This window comes from Eurytemora carolleeae, unplaced genomic scaffold (assembly GCF_000591075.1).
Source record: "Eurytemora carolleeae unplaced genomic scaffold, Eaff_2.0 scaffold64, whole genome shotgun sequence".
NCBI classification, from domain to species: domain Eukaryota; kingdom Metazoa; phylum Arthropoda; class Copepoda; order Calanoida; family Temoridae; genus Eurytemora; species Eurytemora carolleeae.
Window position 1 is genome coordinate 367,799 of NW_019396205.1, and position 16,680 is coordinate 384,478.

General features: G+C 31.3%; 2 protein-coding genes across 3 annotated transcripts; both read left to right on the top strand.

The window, feature by feature from the left end:
* The first annotated feature begins 350 nt into the window (after nucleotides 1-350).
* Nucleotides 351-8,909, top strand: LOC111698110 (proline dehydrogenase 1, mitochondrial). The gene is made up of 11 exons (XM_023468359.1): nucleotides 351-511; nucleotides 1,853-1,972; nucleotides 2,300-2,425; nucleotides 3,043-3,096; nucleotides 3,785-3,907; nucleotides 4,287-4,357; nucleotides 5,080-5,191; nucleotides 5,942-6,058; nucleotides 7,080-7,222; nucleotides 8,363-8,451; nucleotides 8,757-8,909. The coding sequence occupies exons 1-11, from the start codon at nucleotides 419-421 to the stop codon at nucleotides 8,858-8,860; spliced, it is 1,152 nt and encodes a 383-aa protein (XP_023324127.1). The 5' UTR covers nucleotides 351-418; the 3' UTR covers nucleotides 8,861-8,909.
* A 2,641-nt stretch (nucleotides 8,910-11,550) lies between these two features.
* LOC111698103 (uncharacterized) lies at nucleotides 11,551-16,347 on the top strand. 2 transcript variants are annotated; one of them, XM_023468349.1, is made up of 7 exons: nucleotides 11,551-11,679; nucleotides 12,553-12,716; nucleotides 13,483-13,589; nucleotides 14,260-14,298; nucleotides 14,983-15,077; nucleotides 15,351-15,500; nucleotides 15,914-15,997. In XM_023468349.1, exons 1-6 carry the CDS (start codon nucleotides 11,625-11,627, stop codon nucleotides 15,467-15,469), a joined length of 579 nt encoding a protein of 192 aa, XP_023324117.1. In that variant the 5' UTR covers nucleotides 11,551-11,624; the 3' UTR covers nucleotides 15,470-15,500; nucleotides 15,914-15,997. The 2 variants fall into 2 exon arrangements, with proteins under 2 accessions (XP_023324117.1, XP_023324115.1); XM_023468347.1 differs by having other exon boundaries at nucleotides 11,552-11,679; nucleotides 15,351-15,465; nucleotides 15,914-16,347.
* Nucleotides 16,348-16,680: the final 333 nt, after the last annotated feature.

Below are 16,680 nucleotides of genomic sequence, written 5' to 3' on the forward strand. Positions count from 1 at the left end.
TCCTTCTTTTAAGTTCCAAATATAAAAACTGGGAGAAAAATGCATTCTCTGAGCTCTAAGGCTGGCCAGAATAATTTTTAAAAAATCGTTACAAATTCTTAAATTATTTCTAAAAATTTTAATCCTGCAATGCAAGCTTTTCATCATGACAGTAATGGGGGTTATAAGGTTAATTTCGGGTTAAGTTAGAAATTATAGAATTTATTTTGTAAATAAATAATGATTTTATAACTGCGATAAAAAATTAATGAATAATGATTTTATAACTCCGATAAAAAATTGTCGATGACAAAAAGTTTTAATGTAGAAAATAATGATTTCTTTTAATTTTAAAATAAACAAATTGAAATATCAGACTTTCTACGGACACTTTGTAGCAGGAGAGGATCAAGAGAAGATTAAACCGCTCATCTCCAGGATGCAATCCTTCGGAGTGAAATCCATCCTGGACTACAGTGTTGAGGAGGACCTGGCTAATGAGAAGGAGGAACAAGTTACTCCTAGGAAAAAGGTTTGCTTTAGATCTTAAGAGTAGGAGAGGTTTGGTGGGTAGGATTAGGAATAGGTATCTTATTTTTTTGTTTTTTATTTTTAACCGTTTAGGGTTTTTATCGGTGGATCCACGGATATTAAAACCCATTATTCACTTGCTTCATATTAAACATTCCTATATTTAGCAAAATTTTTACTTTGGCAGAAAATATAGAAATCAATCTAATTTCCAGTAACCCTCCATTTTTAGAGTGGCGTGTTCGATTCACAACAGTGTCCATTAACCCTAGGATGATATTTCTCTACAGCAGTACCCTTGTAATTGTTGATAACTTTGTGTTCAAGTTGTTTTACATTTTAGAAATATTAATATTTAGATTCTTCAAGTTGCAGAAATTAGATATTTACATTAGAATTTTTAAAAACTGCTTTATTCGGGATGTTCGAGGATTATAAGTAACGTCAGATGCGTTGGGCTCACAATATACACCAGCGTACACTCCAGTTTTTCCAGTTCTAGGCCCACGTTTATCAGTCAAAGAATATATATTAGACTGGAATTTAAACAATCCCTCGGTATGAATTTTTTCAGGGAGTTCAAAGTGTACAAATCATGTAAATGTTCACAAATTATATGCAGTAGAGTACAATAATACAGTATACAATACAGACTATCCATTTCAATTTCGAATTTTTTAATGCTTTAAAATAAACTTTATAAAATGAATTAGGTCAATAAAAAACATCATTTGATTTATAGTTATAACGGAAAATCATCGTTCGTAAAGTGAAAGGCATAGAGTCTATGTGAAATGATCATTGGTCAATTATGAAACCAGCCTATTTCATAATTTGGTTTTCTTTTAACAATAATTTTAAAATATTAAGTTTATGACCGTCCTCAATTTTGGTGTAAAAAAAGTTGGACCATATTTTAATATCTCGAATATTTCTAAAATATTGGGTTTCCCTCTTTGATTACCTGCAGGCTACAACTATAGGAATATTTTTTTAATGAAAAAAATTATTAGATTGACTTCTTTCCACGTGTGCATGACAGATTATCAAAAAATTTATTTAGAGAAAATCAAATAAGTTTCAAGAAAACTTTCAAACTTTCCTATAAAATGATACTCCAGGGCCCAAAAGGTTATATACCTGCAGTATGGAAACAGTACAACAAAATGGCCGTTTTACACTTTTTTCTAGTAAATTCCACTCTAATATATATTCTATTATCTTTGGTTTCAGGGGTAACGTTGTAAATCGGACATTCCCACCCTTGCATGGAGTGTAACTTGAAATTATGTTTACAGCCCCAAGTATTTTTCTAGTTTTGTTAACAATGAATGTATTCTAGGCTACAGAGATAGTTGATGGGTCCAAGCAATTAGCTCAATATACTCCTGTAGATGAATCAGAACATAAAGAAGTTGACCGCAAACATAAACTAAACTCAGCCAGAGTGTATTTCTACCAGGTAACAGTCTTATCTTATCTGATATTATCTTATCTTATTTTATTTTATTTGATCTTTTCCTATATCTGGTCTGATCTTATCCTACTTTTTTATCTTATCTTTTCTAAGGATCATTCCTTATCTTATCTTACTCTTCCTTATCTTATAATATCATATCTTTTATTCTAACTCATATTTTATATTATTATAAATAATCTCATCTAAACTCATTCTTTTCTATCTTATTCATTCTTATCAATTATTATCTGATCTTGTATAAAATCATCTTATCTTATGCTTTCTTTTTTAATATTTTCCTATGTTAAAATCTTATATTATGTTAACTAGGGTGAGGCTAACTGTGACCGGAATATGGCAACCTTTATAGATTGTATAGATGCAGTTAAAGGATCAACTGGTGGAACAGGATTCTCTGCTATTAAGCTGACAGCTCTAGGGAGACCAGAGATCCTGGTAGGTTTAGTCATCAAACAATCTTTTCAGAACAATATTGTTTTAAACTAGAGAGGTGGGATTTTTTAAATAAGACGATGTTGAGCTGCTACAGTTATACTTGCTCGAAGCACCTGCGTTTCTAGAAATTATGTTTCTAGCAGTTTGTTTAATTGTGGCAATCTTGTCTTTAGCTATCATGTTTCTAACATTCATGTTTCTAGCATTCATGTTTCCAGCATTCATGTTTCTAGCAATCATATTTATAGTAATCATGTTTCTAGTAATCATGTTTCTAGCAATCATGTTTCTAGCAATTATGTTTCTAGCAATCATGTTTCTAGCAATTATGTTTCTAGCAATCATGTTTCTAGCAATTATGTTTCTAGCAATCATTTTTCAAGCGATCAGCAATTAAAATGAATGATTTACCTCGACCTGATCACTTCTTGAAACTATAGTTTCCTTAAATCAGTGCAGGCATCTTTCCTTCAATCTTTACCGCGGCGCATGGTGCGAATGGATTTTATTGAGACACTTGGAAACATTTCAATGTAAGATTGGCAAGATTTCCGCGGACACGGATTCATTCTGCAGATTTCATCAAACACAGATTCATTCTGCATTTTGATTTTTAGATTCGTCTTTCTGAGTGTATTGAGAGAACCAGGAGATATTATACTCAGGTTAATAATAATATTAGAAATAATAATAATGATAATGATTATAATAACAATAATGATAATAATAACATATTCCTAATCTTCAGGTATACATTCCCATATTCTTAATCTCCGGGTAAACTTTCCCATAATCAAAATCTCCAGGTTTACTTTCCCATATTCTTAGTATCTAGGTATACTTTCCCATATTCTAAATCTCCGGGTATACTTTACCGTATTCTTAATCTCTAGGTATACTTTCCCATATTCTTAATCTCTAGGTATACTTTCCTATATTCTTAATCTCTAGGTATACTTACCCATATTCTTAGTATCTAGGTATACTTTCCCATAATCTTAATCTCCAGGTATACTTTCCAATATTCTTAATATCTAGGTATACTTTCCCATATTCTTAATCTCCAAGTATACTTTCCCATATTCTTAATATCTAGGTATACTTTCCCATATTCTTAATCTCTAGGTATACTTTCCCATATTCTTAATCTCTAGGTATACTTTCCAATATTCTTAATATCTAGGTATACTTTCCCATATTCTTAATTTCCAAGTATACTCTCCCATATTCTTAATCTCCAAGTATACTTTCCCATATTCTTAATCTCCAGGTATACTTTTTCATATTCTTAATCTCTTGAGACTGGTATTATAATGGAACCTCTTAATACAGGAGACTAATCGTAGTTATTGTATTTAGGTTCCCAACCTTGAGACTGGTATCATGGAACCTTTAATCACAGGAGACGATGACGGAGCTCTAACCAAGAATGAAGAGAAACAGTTCAGGAATATGGTGAACAGACTACACACAATATTCCAGGTTCGTAATATTTAGAAACATCCAGAAAGTCCAGTTAAGTTTGTGTCAACCATTGCTGTTCATGTAAAATACTTATCTGAAATCCTCGAAAATTGTCCTAGCCATAACGCATGGTCCTCCTAAACTAGAAAATCGTACCACCCCCCCTCCCCCCGAAATGATTACAATTGGGACGGAGTGAAATCACTTGGTAAAGTTTTTGCTTAAGATAACAATTTTTTTTACAGTTTTAATCCTTCCCAAAAGAGAACTTTATTTGTAAATGACGATCTAAAATCATATTTTTAAATGTTAAGAAGGTGTTGTATATCTTGTATATCTGTATTTCTATGGATAGGTTAGGTTAATTCCATAATTTATTTTATCAATAATATTTCAGTACGCCAGTAAACAAAATGTACGAGTGATGATAGATGCAGAGCAGAGTTATTTCCAACCAGCAATCCATAGGTTAATATTGTTGTATTCAATTCACTCAAATACAAAAATAAAAACAAACAATATTGGTTCGTCTTTGTGATCATGTAGCTCTCTCAGATTATCTGGTTGAATATAAGAAACATTAGAAACTTTTTAATCTGAGTCTTCCCACAAACTCAGATTTTCTTCACCCTTTATCTTTGCAACCCAATGTCGTATGTCTTAGCTATTTCAAATTGTGAATTTCGAAATACCTTTTTACACCTTCAGGCTGCAAAGATATAGGAAATGAAAATTAAAATTTTGTGGCAAAAAACTCAGTTTCTTTACTCTATTTTGACGTGATCTAGAAACCAGTCTTGAGAATAAAGTTAACACAAGTTGACAAAACAAATAAAAATCTCTTGTAAAATATATTCCTTTGATAAGGGAAGGAAGGGATATTTGAGAAGGATATTAGTTCAATTATCAAAAAAAAATATTTTTAACCTGGTTTCGTTTTAATTGATTAAATGAAGAATTATTTACTTAAAATACGTTTTCATGTAAATCGCTTTTTCTGGATAATTTGCTCTGATTTAGTGAAAACTTTTAAATAATGGATTTTATTGAGACACTTGGAAACATTTCAATCTTTTTATTTCATCAAAATATTTTTTATTGGTAGAGCAGTGTTCCTAAATACAGTTTTTGTGTCTTCTATTAATATTTTTAAGAATTCCATGTTTGAAACTAAGAAAAGTACCTTTAAGGCTTGCTATAGAGATGATGAGAACGTATAATACAGAGAAAGCAATTGTATTCAATACATACCAATGTTATCTCAAGAAAGCTCACAAAACAATAATACTGGATTTGGAACAGGTTAGATACATTATTATCTATTTATTCACCTTTAGATTTTTACATTTATTCATTAATACATCTATTAAACCATCTTTTCGTGCATCAACCCTATCACGATGGGGGGGGGGGGGTTCCAACCCCCCTGTGGTTTATACTGAATAACTTGAAAATGGCTTACATTGTGTTTAAAAAAACCACAAATGGTCTATAACTTTTAAATTAATTTAGCTAAAGGGCTAAGACTTTTATATTCGAAAAGGCCTTAAAAAATGGATATTATAACATGTGTCATAAGTAAATTCTAAATTTAAAAAAACTATTTTTGAAATTTTTTTTCGACATACTTTTTGAACTTTAACAAAATCCTCACTTACACCCTAACCATTAAAGTTAGAGGTCTAATTCTTTTTATGAGCACGTACAAACAATCGGTATATTTGATACATTCCACGTTTTTAGATTTCACGCCATTTGATATTTTATACAATTAATACAATTCTTTGCTGATTCCTTATTCCTTTAAACATTCTAAAAGAAATTCGTCATTGCCACAAACTCAAATTTTCATTGCAACCTAATAGCGTATTTCTTTGATATTTCAAACTTAGACTTCTTGATCTTACAGAATTTATAGTTTGAAATATCTGAGGTCTACGACATTCGGTTGAGTAGATATAAGGATTAGAAAATAAGACTTTCCTTTGTTGCTGGGTACATTTCATTGGTTGTTCACTAGTACATATCTTTAATAGTTGTTGTTTTTTTTAGGCAAAAAGGCAGAACTTTTATTTTGGAGCTAAACTAGTTCGTGGAGCGTATATGGAGCAGGAGAGAGCTAGAGCTGAACTACTAGGATACAAGGATCCAATCAATCCAACCTATGAGGTAAACATTTTTGTAAAAGAAATTCAGTTTTTGCCACAAACTCTAATTTTTCATTCTCTATATCTTTGATATCCGATGTCGTAGACCTTTGATAGTTCAATCGTAGATCCAATGGATATCAAAGTTTTGCACTATCAGATTGCAAAGATATGAGGATTACAAAATTTGAGTTGTTGGCAAAAACCTAATTTCTTTATTTTTTCTTTGTTTTGCAAAACTTTGATTTTTTTTACCTTTTAAACTTTTTAGTTTTATGTTACATAAAAGAAATATTAATTGCACAGTATACATATTTTATAACAAATTTCTCTAAAATGGTAAAACATAAGCATAATAGTTGGGTTGAGAGTAATCTTACACAAACGTAATCAGTTTGGCTTGTTTTGAAATACAAATATTTTTCTGGAATATATTGTTAAGAAGAATTTACAAGTTTGCCTTCTTGTGAGGTTGCAAACTTATATCAGCCATTCTGCAGAAAGAAACTTCTTCCTTTTGTGTATATTGTAGAATGTAGAGCTTCTATTAAAGTGTTTGTATTAAAGCAACCTCTGAGATGTACCACAAGGTCCTTATGTCTATATTGTAGAATGTAGAGCTTCTGTTAAAGTGTTTGTATTGAAGGCAACCTCTGAGATGTACCACAAGGTCCTTATGTGTATATTGTAGATTGTAGAGCTTCTATTAAAGGGTTTGTATTGAAGGCAACCTCTGAGATATACTACAAGGTCCTGTCTATTTTGTAGATTGTAGAGTTCTATTAAAGTGTTTGTATTCAAGGCAACCTCTGAGATGTACCACAAGGTCCTTATGTCTATATTGTAGATTGTAGAGCTTCTATTAAAGTGTTTGTATTCAAGGCAACCTCTGAGATGTACCATAAGGTCCTTATGTCTATATTGTAGAATGTAGAGCTTTTTATTAAAGTGTTTGTATTAAAGGCAACCTCTGAGATGTACCACAAGGTCCTTATGTCTATATTGTAGAATGTAGAGCTTCTATTAAAGTGTTTGTATTCAAGGCAACCTCTGAGATGTACCATAAAGTCCTAGATGAATGCTTGACCCGGATCCATGCTCTTAAACTGTCTGGAGAGGATCCTCAGAAGATTGGTATAATGGTTGCCAGTCATAACGAGGAAACTGTTAAATACGGAGTTCGCAGGTTAAAACATTTCTAACCTGTTTTCTGCCTTGAAAGAATTGTAAACATTTAATTAAATATCTTTATATATAAAATTGTTAATTGTTAATCTCAAACTGTAGGTTCTCGTCGGCATGTGAGGATACCTTTAAAGGGACTGTATCGTAATTTCAAGTTGTTCATCTCATTTGACATGTCATATTCACAACTGTGCTCTTAAAGCTTTGTCTCATCAAGAATGAATCCATGACTAACTCTTTAAACATTTATTATTTTCGATTGGGAATTCTCTACAAAGTGACTTGCGCATTTCTTCTGCGGATATAATGGGAGGAAATTATCAGTACTGAACACTTTTCAAGCTATTAAAACGACGACATCTTCCACATTATTGAAAAAAAGTTAAAAGTATCGTTGTGCATCAAGCATGCTCCTATTTAAGCGGAAGTTCAAGCAAAAACTGAAATAAAATTATTTTACGTGTTTTCATGAACAATCCCTTTAATACGAATGTTTCCCCACAATTGCAAGCTTCTACAATTAATAACTACAAAGCTAATTGATTAAAAAATACTCCTCTTTAAAGAAAATGTTTAAACTCTAGATCTGGTTTAAAATAGTTTAATGAACATTAGACACAGCCATTGAGCAGTGTAAACAGACCCATTTTAAACAATGATTTCATAAGTATCTGATATTTAATTTTCTATTTTGATATTATTTGATATTTAATCTTCTATTTTGATATTATTTGATATTTAATCTTCTATTTTGATATTATTTGATATTTAATCTTCTATTTTGATATTATTTGATATTTCTTATTATTATAAAGATTTATTCACACACAAAGATATAAATGGTGTAGTTTAAATTTGTTTAAATAAATTTTTTTTGAAAATACAGATTTCCAAAAGAAAAGAGAAAAAATATGCAAAATTATGCACAAATAGAAAACATTGATTTTTAATCACTACATAACATATTTATCATGAATGCATAAAATGTCTGAGAACCAAGATAGCAAACTTATAAAGTTCTGTTTATCAATTCCCATACCATACCATTTAATCTTCTATTTTGATATTATCTGATATTTAATCTTCTATTTTGATATTATCTGATATTTAATCTTCTATTTTGATATTATTATCTCCCTAGGATGGCGGAGTTGAACCTGGATCCTCAAGAACGTGTTCTTTGTTTTGCTCAGCTCCTTGGGATGTGTGATCAGATATCATTTCCTCTAGGTAACATTATCATAATAATAATATATTCATACTTGCTTCTCAGGAACTGGTTAGTCGCCGCTAACTTTATTTTTTAATCCCTTTATTTTTTAATCCATCAAGTTGCAAAGGTATAAGGATTAGAAAATTATAGTTTGAGAGTAACAATCAATTCCTTGTCCTGTAGAATTATACCGCATAAAAGGAAAAGTAAATTATTTTTCAAAAATCGATTTGATTTATTTAAATACGTATTGATTTTTTTTAACCCTTAGTTTAAAAAGTTTAAAATCATTTTTTCAAAATAAAAAAACTTATATTTCTAGGTCAGGCCGGATACAGTGTATATAAGTATGTTCCTTATGGTCCAGTCAATGAAGTTCTCCCTTACCTCTCTAGACGGTTAGCATGCTGCACTACAGTGCTGTAGTTAAAAAAACGGAATGCTTTTTTTCAAATTTACAAATTAATGAGAAAGGAAAATGGTTAAATGTATCCCCCTCCCCCTTCAAACCCTTTTTCAGAATTAGTTCCCCTGTCAGTAACCTGTTTTGTGTTAGCCTCCTGTAAGCTGTTTTCATGCATCCCCGTCCAAGCTGTATTTTTGAGTCCCCCTGTAACCAGATTTCATACGTTCCCCCGTAACCAGTTTTCATGCGTCCCCCTGTAACCAGATTTCATGCGTTCCCTTGCAACCTGTTTTCATTTTTCCTCCTGTTACTTGTTTTATTATTTTTCCCCCTGTAACCAGATGTTCCCCCGTAACTAATTGTCAAGCGTCTCCAGTAACCAGATTTGATGAGTCCCCAAGAAGTCTTTTTTACTTTATAGTGTTCCCCCCAATTGTTGAATCGTACCGATAAAACGAATCCTAAACTTTAAAATTGAACCCTAACCTGTAATCCATCTTGGAGTAACGCGTTTGAATCCTAGGCTTATTCTCAGACTAATTATTATTTTTCCCACTCTGGAATAGTTGCATACACAGATCAAAACTGAAATTTATAACTTATTCATATAAATGTACTAAAACTTATAGTAAAAAATATCTTTTTTCTTCATCTTGAATTTTCGCTCCGGAGTTCTACGCATTAAGGCGCTAATTTTTTAAAGATGACTTATCAACGTACCTAAGTTGGCGTCCGAACTATGAAATAATCGATAAGGGTTTATCTCAAGCTACTCATTACTTTTATCTGAGAACAATCCTTCGTCAAAATATCAAAGAAATATCAAAGACCAAAGGTCTGTCTCGTACCAAGCTTTTTGATAAAATGACAAAGGACTCTCTCTCCCCTGGACTCGTATAATAGGAATCAGACAACTCTTTTGGGACCTGAACTGTACTGCAACGAAATCCAATGAACCCTGGAATGACTCAAATCTCATGCAACACCAATAGTTTTTTTTGCAACCTGTAACCTGTTTTGTGTGTCCCCCTGTTACCTGTTTTTATGCGTCCCCCACGTATTCTCTTTTCAACGACCTCCCTCCATGTGAAAAATGTAGTTTTTCTTAGATTTTTATCTGATCTGATATTAAAGGCTTTCAAAACACCATTCAACTATATTAATAATTCAGCTTTCACCTCTACAATCAAACTTTGTATCTGCAATAATCCAGATATTAACTTAATTTCACAGAACTGAAACCTCATCTTCTAAACACAGTATTGTTGGAAAATATAAATTGCTGTTGAACACAAGTTTAATGTATTGATAATGTATATTATTTAAACCTTAAATTATTGTTATTATTTAAAGATTTATGTAAATGTACCATTGCATCAAATATTATAATAAATGTTAAAAGTTGCATTCAAAAACTGAATTTTAGATAAAAGAAAAGGTTTAAAGTAAAAAAAGTTAGAAAAAATATTAAAGAAATAGAAAAACAGAAAACAAAAAAGCTAGTTACAAGAAGAGAAACATTTAAGGATGAAAAAAAAACATGAAATACTTTTATGTAAAAATTAAAAATGTTAAAAATGAAAAGAGCAAAACATCCCATGAATAAAAAATAACAAAGGATTTGAGTTTTTGGAAAAAACTCTGATTTTTAATCCCTATATCTTTTTTTTACCAGATTTTGGAGATCTAAGATATTTTAAATTATGAATTCTGTTAGATTAAATAATCTAGTTTGAAATTTAAAGGTTTACATTTTCAGGTTACTCAGATATAGGAATTAGAAGATTTCAGTTCCATTAAATGAAACAATGGAAGTGAATAGAAACTTAAAAACATCAAAACATTTCTTTATTTTTTAAAATTAGTTTAAAATTTTTTTCTTCATTTTTTGGGGACAGAATTTTTGAAACAACTTGTTTCGAAACAAACGGAAGAAATAGCAATCCTCATGATAAACAATTTTTTTTGCCATTACATATTTAAATTGTCCATTTTAATACAGACTTCAGTAAAATGTAAAAACAAAAACTGGTTGAAATTGTTCCTTTTTTAAGAAAGAATATTTATTTTGGCGGAGAAAGATAATATTAAGCTTAAAAATTAACAAACCTAAAAAAAATATACAAGATTGAAAAATATTCTTTGCTTTGAAATATAAAAATCAATTTTATTTAATTTACCGGATTGTATAAAAGTGGATTTAAATTTGTAGTTTTGGCAGGAAGTTTGGTTGTAGGTCTTTCTCTGTGTGTAGTTGTAGCGCTGGAAACCAACCTACTTTATTATTACTGAGCGTAATTAGCCCGGTTAGTACGCAGTGGACAACGGAACTAAAACTTATTTATCAGATTTATTATTGGAAGGGGGGACGGAGGTTGAATTATTTTATGGAAATGACCGAAAGAGTCTGTAGACGTAGTTTGAAATGAACCTCTACAGTTCCTAAGTAGAATGCCGTTTAAACTTTGGTCTGTTTTCAGTTGCGTTTTTTAAAGAAAAGTTACTTGTAAATTTTATATAGGTATGTAAACTTTTTTAAATAGAGAGAAAACCTTCGATATTTTCCTACTTGTTACCCAAATAAATACTGTTGTGAATCAGACTTAAATATTTTCTGGAGTGCTTTTAACTTTAATCCAAGTGCTTTACATGACTTACTCAATTATAAGACAAACCGATCAATGACATTTCCCAGTTGTATCGGACACTAAAACTAAATAGAATATTTAAGAAAAATGTTTCTTTTCACTTTGGACGGAGGGTAGAAAGAAAACAGGAAACAGAATGTGTTGCTGCTACATCCGGTCATGCTGCTTCGGCTGCCGTTCCCTTCCGTCAGGTTTAGTCCAATACTTCCGCCAAGTTTAGTTTTATCGTTCCGTCAGGTTTAGTGTTATCACTCTGTCAGGTTTAGTTTTATCATTCCGTCCGGTTATATTTGTATTTTTTCTCCAGGTTAAGTTTTATCATTCAGTCAGGTTTAGTTTTATCATTTCATCAGGTTTATTTTTAACTTTCCGTCAAGTTTATTAATCTTATCATTCTGTGAGGTTCAGTTTTATTACTCCGTCAGATTTAGTTTTTTAATTCCGTCAGGTTTAGTTTTATCACTCCGTCAGGTTTAGTTTTATAATTCCGTCAGGTTTAGTTTTATCATTCTGTCAGGTTTAGTTTTATTACTCCGTCAGGTTTAGTTTTTTTACTCCGTCAGGTTCACCTATATCATTCCGTCAGATTTAGTTTTATAATTCCGTCAGATTTAGTTTTAACATTACGTTAGGTTTAGTTATATCTTCCCGTCAGGTTTAGCTTTATCATTCAGTCAGGTTTAGTTTAATATTATCATTGAATCAATAACTATATTGAAGGAGTGGTAAAATTATCTTTAATATCAAATTATTTGGAGTGTTAATATCATCGTTAATGTGAATAATAATTAATGATATTATTAGGAGTGTTTATATTACCTTTAATTTCAATAATTATGTTGTTAGGAGTGATAATACCATCTTTAATGTAAATAATAATTAATGATATTATTAGGAGTGTTAGTATTATCTTTGATAGCAATAATCATATTATTTGGAGTGTTAATATCATAATAATTAATGATATTATTAGGAGTGTTAATATTGTCTTTAATTTCAATAATTATGTTGTTAGGAGTGATAATACCATCTTTAATGTAAATAATAATTAACGATATTATTAGGAGTGTTTATATTATCTTTACTAAACCTTGTGGTGAATATCACCCTGTTGGTCCTGCCCTGGTTGGTGATAACCCTGGTGGATGAGAACGGATACAAGGGTTGGTTAATCATCTTGATGGCGGCAGATATCAGCCTAGGGATCGGAGCTAAAACAAAAAATAAGGTTGGTCTTTAAATGAGATTTGAGAAACTTAGAAAAAAGTACGGAACGTTTATTTCTATTCTAACTTTATTTTTCTTTTAAAGTAATAATACAGTGTTGACATGCAGTGCAGTTAGGCCACTGAGAGACTTTTTTTTACAATTCTTGATTAAATACTGGATTGCCAGCCAATTCCATTTAAAGCGAACACTCCCTTTAAAGCGATTGTTGACAATGATCAAATATGGGATTGAGTTTGAAGTTGATTGGTTTTATTTAATGTTTCTACAATGAAAATATTTAGAATTGAGAAGCAAAAATAGTTTTGATCCTAAATTCTAAAAACTCTGAAAAATTCGACAAAAACGACATAACGTTATAAATTAGGATTTTCTGTATGTATGCGATTAATATAAAATCCAATTTAATATTTATTAAAAAAACGTAAAAAAAACTAAAAACCAATTATTCTAAAGTTTTATTATAAACGTAATTAGGATAATAACTGGTCAATCCCGTTTATTGAAATAATTTTGTGGAAAGAAAACATTTAAATCAATGTATTAAGAGCAATGAGTTCTTGATACATTTAATTAAATTTTCTAATCCTTTGAAATTTCAAACTTTAACTATTTGATTTAACACAATTCATAGTTTGAAATGTCAAAGGTCTAAGACATCGGGCTGCAAAGATATAGGGCTTAAACAATTTGATTTTGTAGCAAAAACTCAATTTCTTTAAACAAGTAATTCTAAGAAATTACCTGATAATGTCGTCGTTGTCTAGGTTCTCCTGCTACCCTGGATGATCATCTACATCATACACACCCTCCTCACCCTCGTCATAGGACCCCTCATCATCATAGGGTCCATCCTAGCTGCAACCGAGTTCAGGTACATGATTACAAGCAAGAATGTAATCCTTGATTACGAGAATACAAGAATACATGATTTACAGAATACATGATTTACAGATTACAAGATTACAATATTACAATATTACAGTATTACAATATTACAATATTACAGTATTACAATATTACAATATTACAGTATTACAATATTACAATATTACAAGATTAAAAGATTACAAGATTACAATATAAGAAGATTATAAAATAACAAGATTACAAGATTACATGATTAAAATATAACATGATTACATGATTACATGATTACAAGATTACAAAATTACAAGATTACAAGATTACATGTTTGCAAAATTACAAAATTACAAAATTACAAAATTACAAAATTACAAAATTACAAAATTACAAAATTACAAAATTACAAAATTACATAATTACATAATTACAAAATTACAAAATTACAAAATTACAATTTTGCAAAATTACAAAATTACAAAATTACACAATTACAATATTACAAAATTAGAAGATTACAAAATAACAAGATTACATTATTACATGATTAAAATATAACATGATTACATGATTATAAAATTACAAGATTGCAAAATTAAAAGATTACAAAATTAAAAGATTACAAAATGATCAATTAAACAAAATCTTAAATTTAACCTTTAAAAGATCACATATTTTAGGAAATCAAACTTTTTGGAGGAAAACTTCAATACGACAAGGTAGAAACATTATTACATTCTAGTTCTGGAATATCTGGAATATTTTGAAATATTCTGGAATATCTGGAATATCAAAATAATAATAATTTATAAGACTGTTCTAAGTTATTCTGTATTTAAGATCACGCTCCGGCTCAACTCATGTACATTTGAATCTGAGCTGAACCGACCTTTAAGATAACGCTCAACTCATGTAAATTTGAATCTGAGCTGAACCGACCTTTAAGATTACGCTCAACTTATGTACATTTGAATCTGAGATGAACCGACCTTAAAGATCACGCTCAACTGAGTTTGTTCAGCCCCGCCGTACACCAACTACAAACTAAATTCGAATCCCTATATCTTTGCATTTTTAAGGTGGTAACCTTAGAGTTTTTGAACGAACAGAATAGTTTAAAATATTCAAGGTCTACGACATTGGGCTGCAAAGATAAAGGTAGAAAATCAGTGTTTGCGGCAAAGACTCAAAATTCCACTACATCACTGAAGCGGCAATTTTACGTTTTATTTTGTCCTTTTTGTAACCGGAAAAAAATAAATAAATCTCAGCTATTTTCGGCCAAGTCGCGGTTGGAAAAAAAGATAATTTATTTATCTCCATAATCTAAATGATGCCGGTTGTGAGAGTAATTTATGGCACAAAAAATTATGTGATAAAATCTTTTTATCTGATAATTGCAGGAACCATATTGACGGTTTTCTGCCAAGCGAGAATTCTCTGGACATATTCCTGGATAAACTGGAATCTAAAGCACCCAAGGATGAGACGGATATAAGTAAGCATTATATGCAAACAAACAAAAAAAATTTTTTATGTCAAAACGCTTTATTTTTTGGTGCTTATCACATTTTTTTCTAGATCGATTTTGTCACCAATATTGATCAGAAAACTATTTTTCGGAAACTTTTTCTGTTTATTTTTAATGTCCTGTCTTAAATGAAGACATTTACAGAAAGCACTTTAAATTATACTTGATGCACTAATTTTATTGATTGAAAAGTGGATACCCATTCCTACCTTTATTATGAATATATTTTGTCTGTTCTAGAACGTATCTCCGGGTTAGTAGTTGCTGGATTTCTCCCTCTGTGGTATATCTACTGCTGGATTGCAGTCAAGAGTCTGTATCGTCTTCTTGCAATCCTAGATACAGAGACAGAGAGGTAGGAGTAGCAATCCTAGATACAGAGACAGAGAGGTAGGAGTAGTAATCCTAGATACAGATACAGAGAGGTAGGAGTAGTACAGAGACAGATAATGATTAAATTCTCAAAGTAGTAAATGTATAGTATTGATAATAATGATAATAAAAGTGGTCGACGTTTCATATCAATACAATGAATACGACGTTTCTTTTTAAGTTTTGATTTCTAACAAGATTTTTTTCGAATTACAAGTTTTCAAGTAAACAAAGCGACGCTGTTAATCTACACCTTATCTTTGTTTCCATGTTTACGTGTATCCATGCTGATTGAAGCTTGGTAGAAAACAAACATTTAAATCGAAAGTCGTCTTCATTATAGTGATACATACGGCGATGACTGTATATTCATAGTACTGATAATTATGATACTAATAAAACTGAATATTTCAATAGACCTCTATTTTTAGTAACAGTGGTCGAAGGTTTCCAAGATCCAATAGAGTGATGATACATCCTAGGGACAATCAGCAGAACCAACCGTACATTAACCATCAGCCATACACTAACCAGCAGCCGTACACTATACGTGGAGTACAGGGTGTACAACCCCCCCAGTTCATAGCACCAAGCTATCCAGGGTACTACACGTATCCCCCATACAGCATGCCACCCCCCTACTGAAAGTATAGAGTCCTTCCATAGAGCATGCCGCCCCTCTATTAAACAGCATAAAGACCCTCCATACAGCATGCCGCCCCCTTAATGAACAGTATATAGACCCTCCACAGAGCATGCCACCCCCCTACTGAACAGTATATAGTCTCTCCATAAAGCAAGCACGGCCCCACTGAACAGTATATAGTCCCTTCATAAAGCATGCCGCCCCCCTACTGAACAGTATATACTGAACAGTATGTCTCTCCATAAAGCATGTCCCATTCTCACCCACCTACTGGGTACTGAATGATATTCCAGAAAATTTATAGCAACCTGCATCATGCTTTTCGGCCTTACGTTGAAGAATGCCACCATACAATGACATTGCGTGCGCATTGTTTTTTAATCTCACTCCTCAAAATTCCACAGCACATCATATCCCTCATACATCTTAAGCATACTGCCCCCTCACTATTCATTTTCAGAACCCCTCCCCTTTCCCACCTACATCTTCAGCATGACGTTTTTCAACTCTATGATCTGCAATCAGCATGCTACTTAGTGTACACTTACAGTC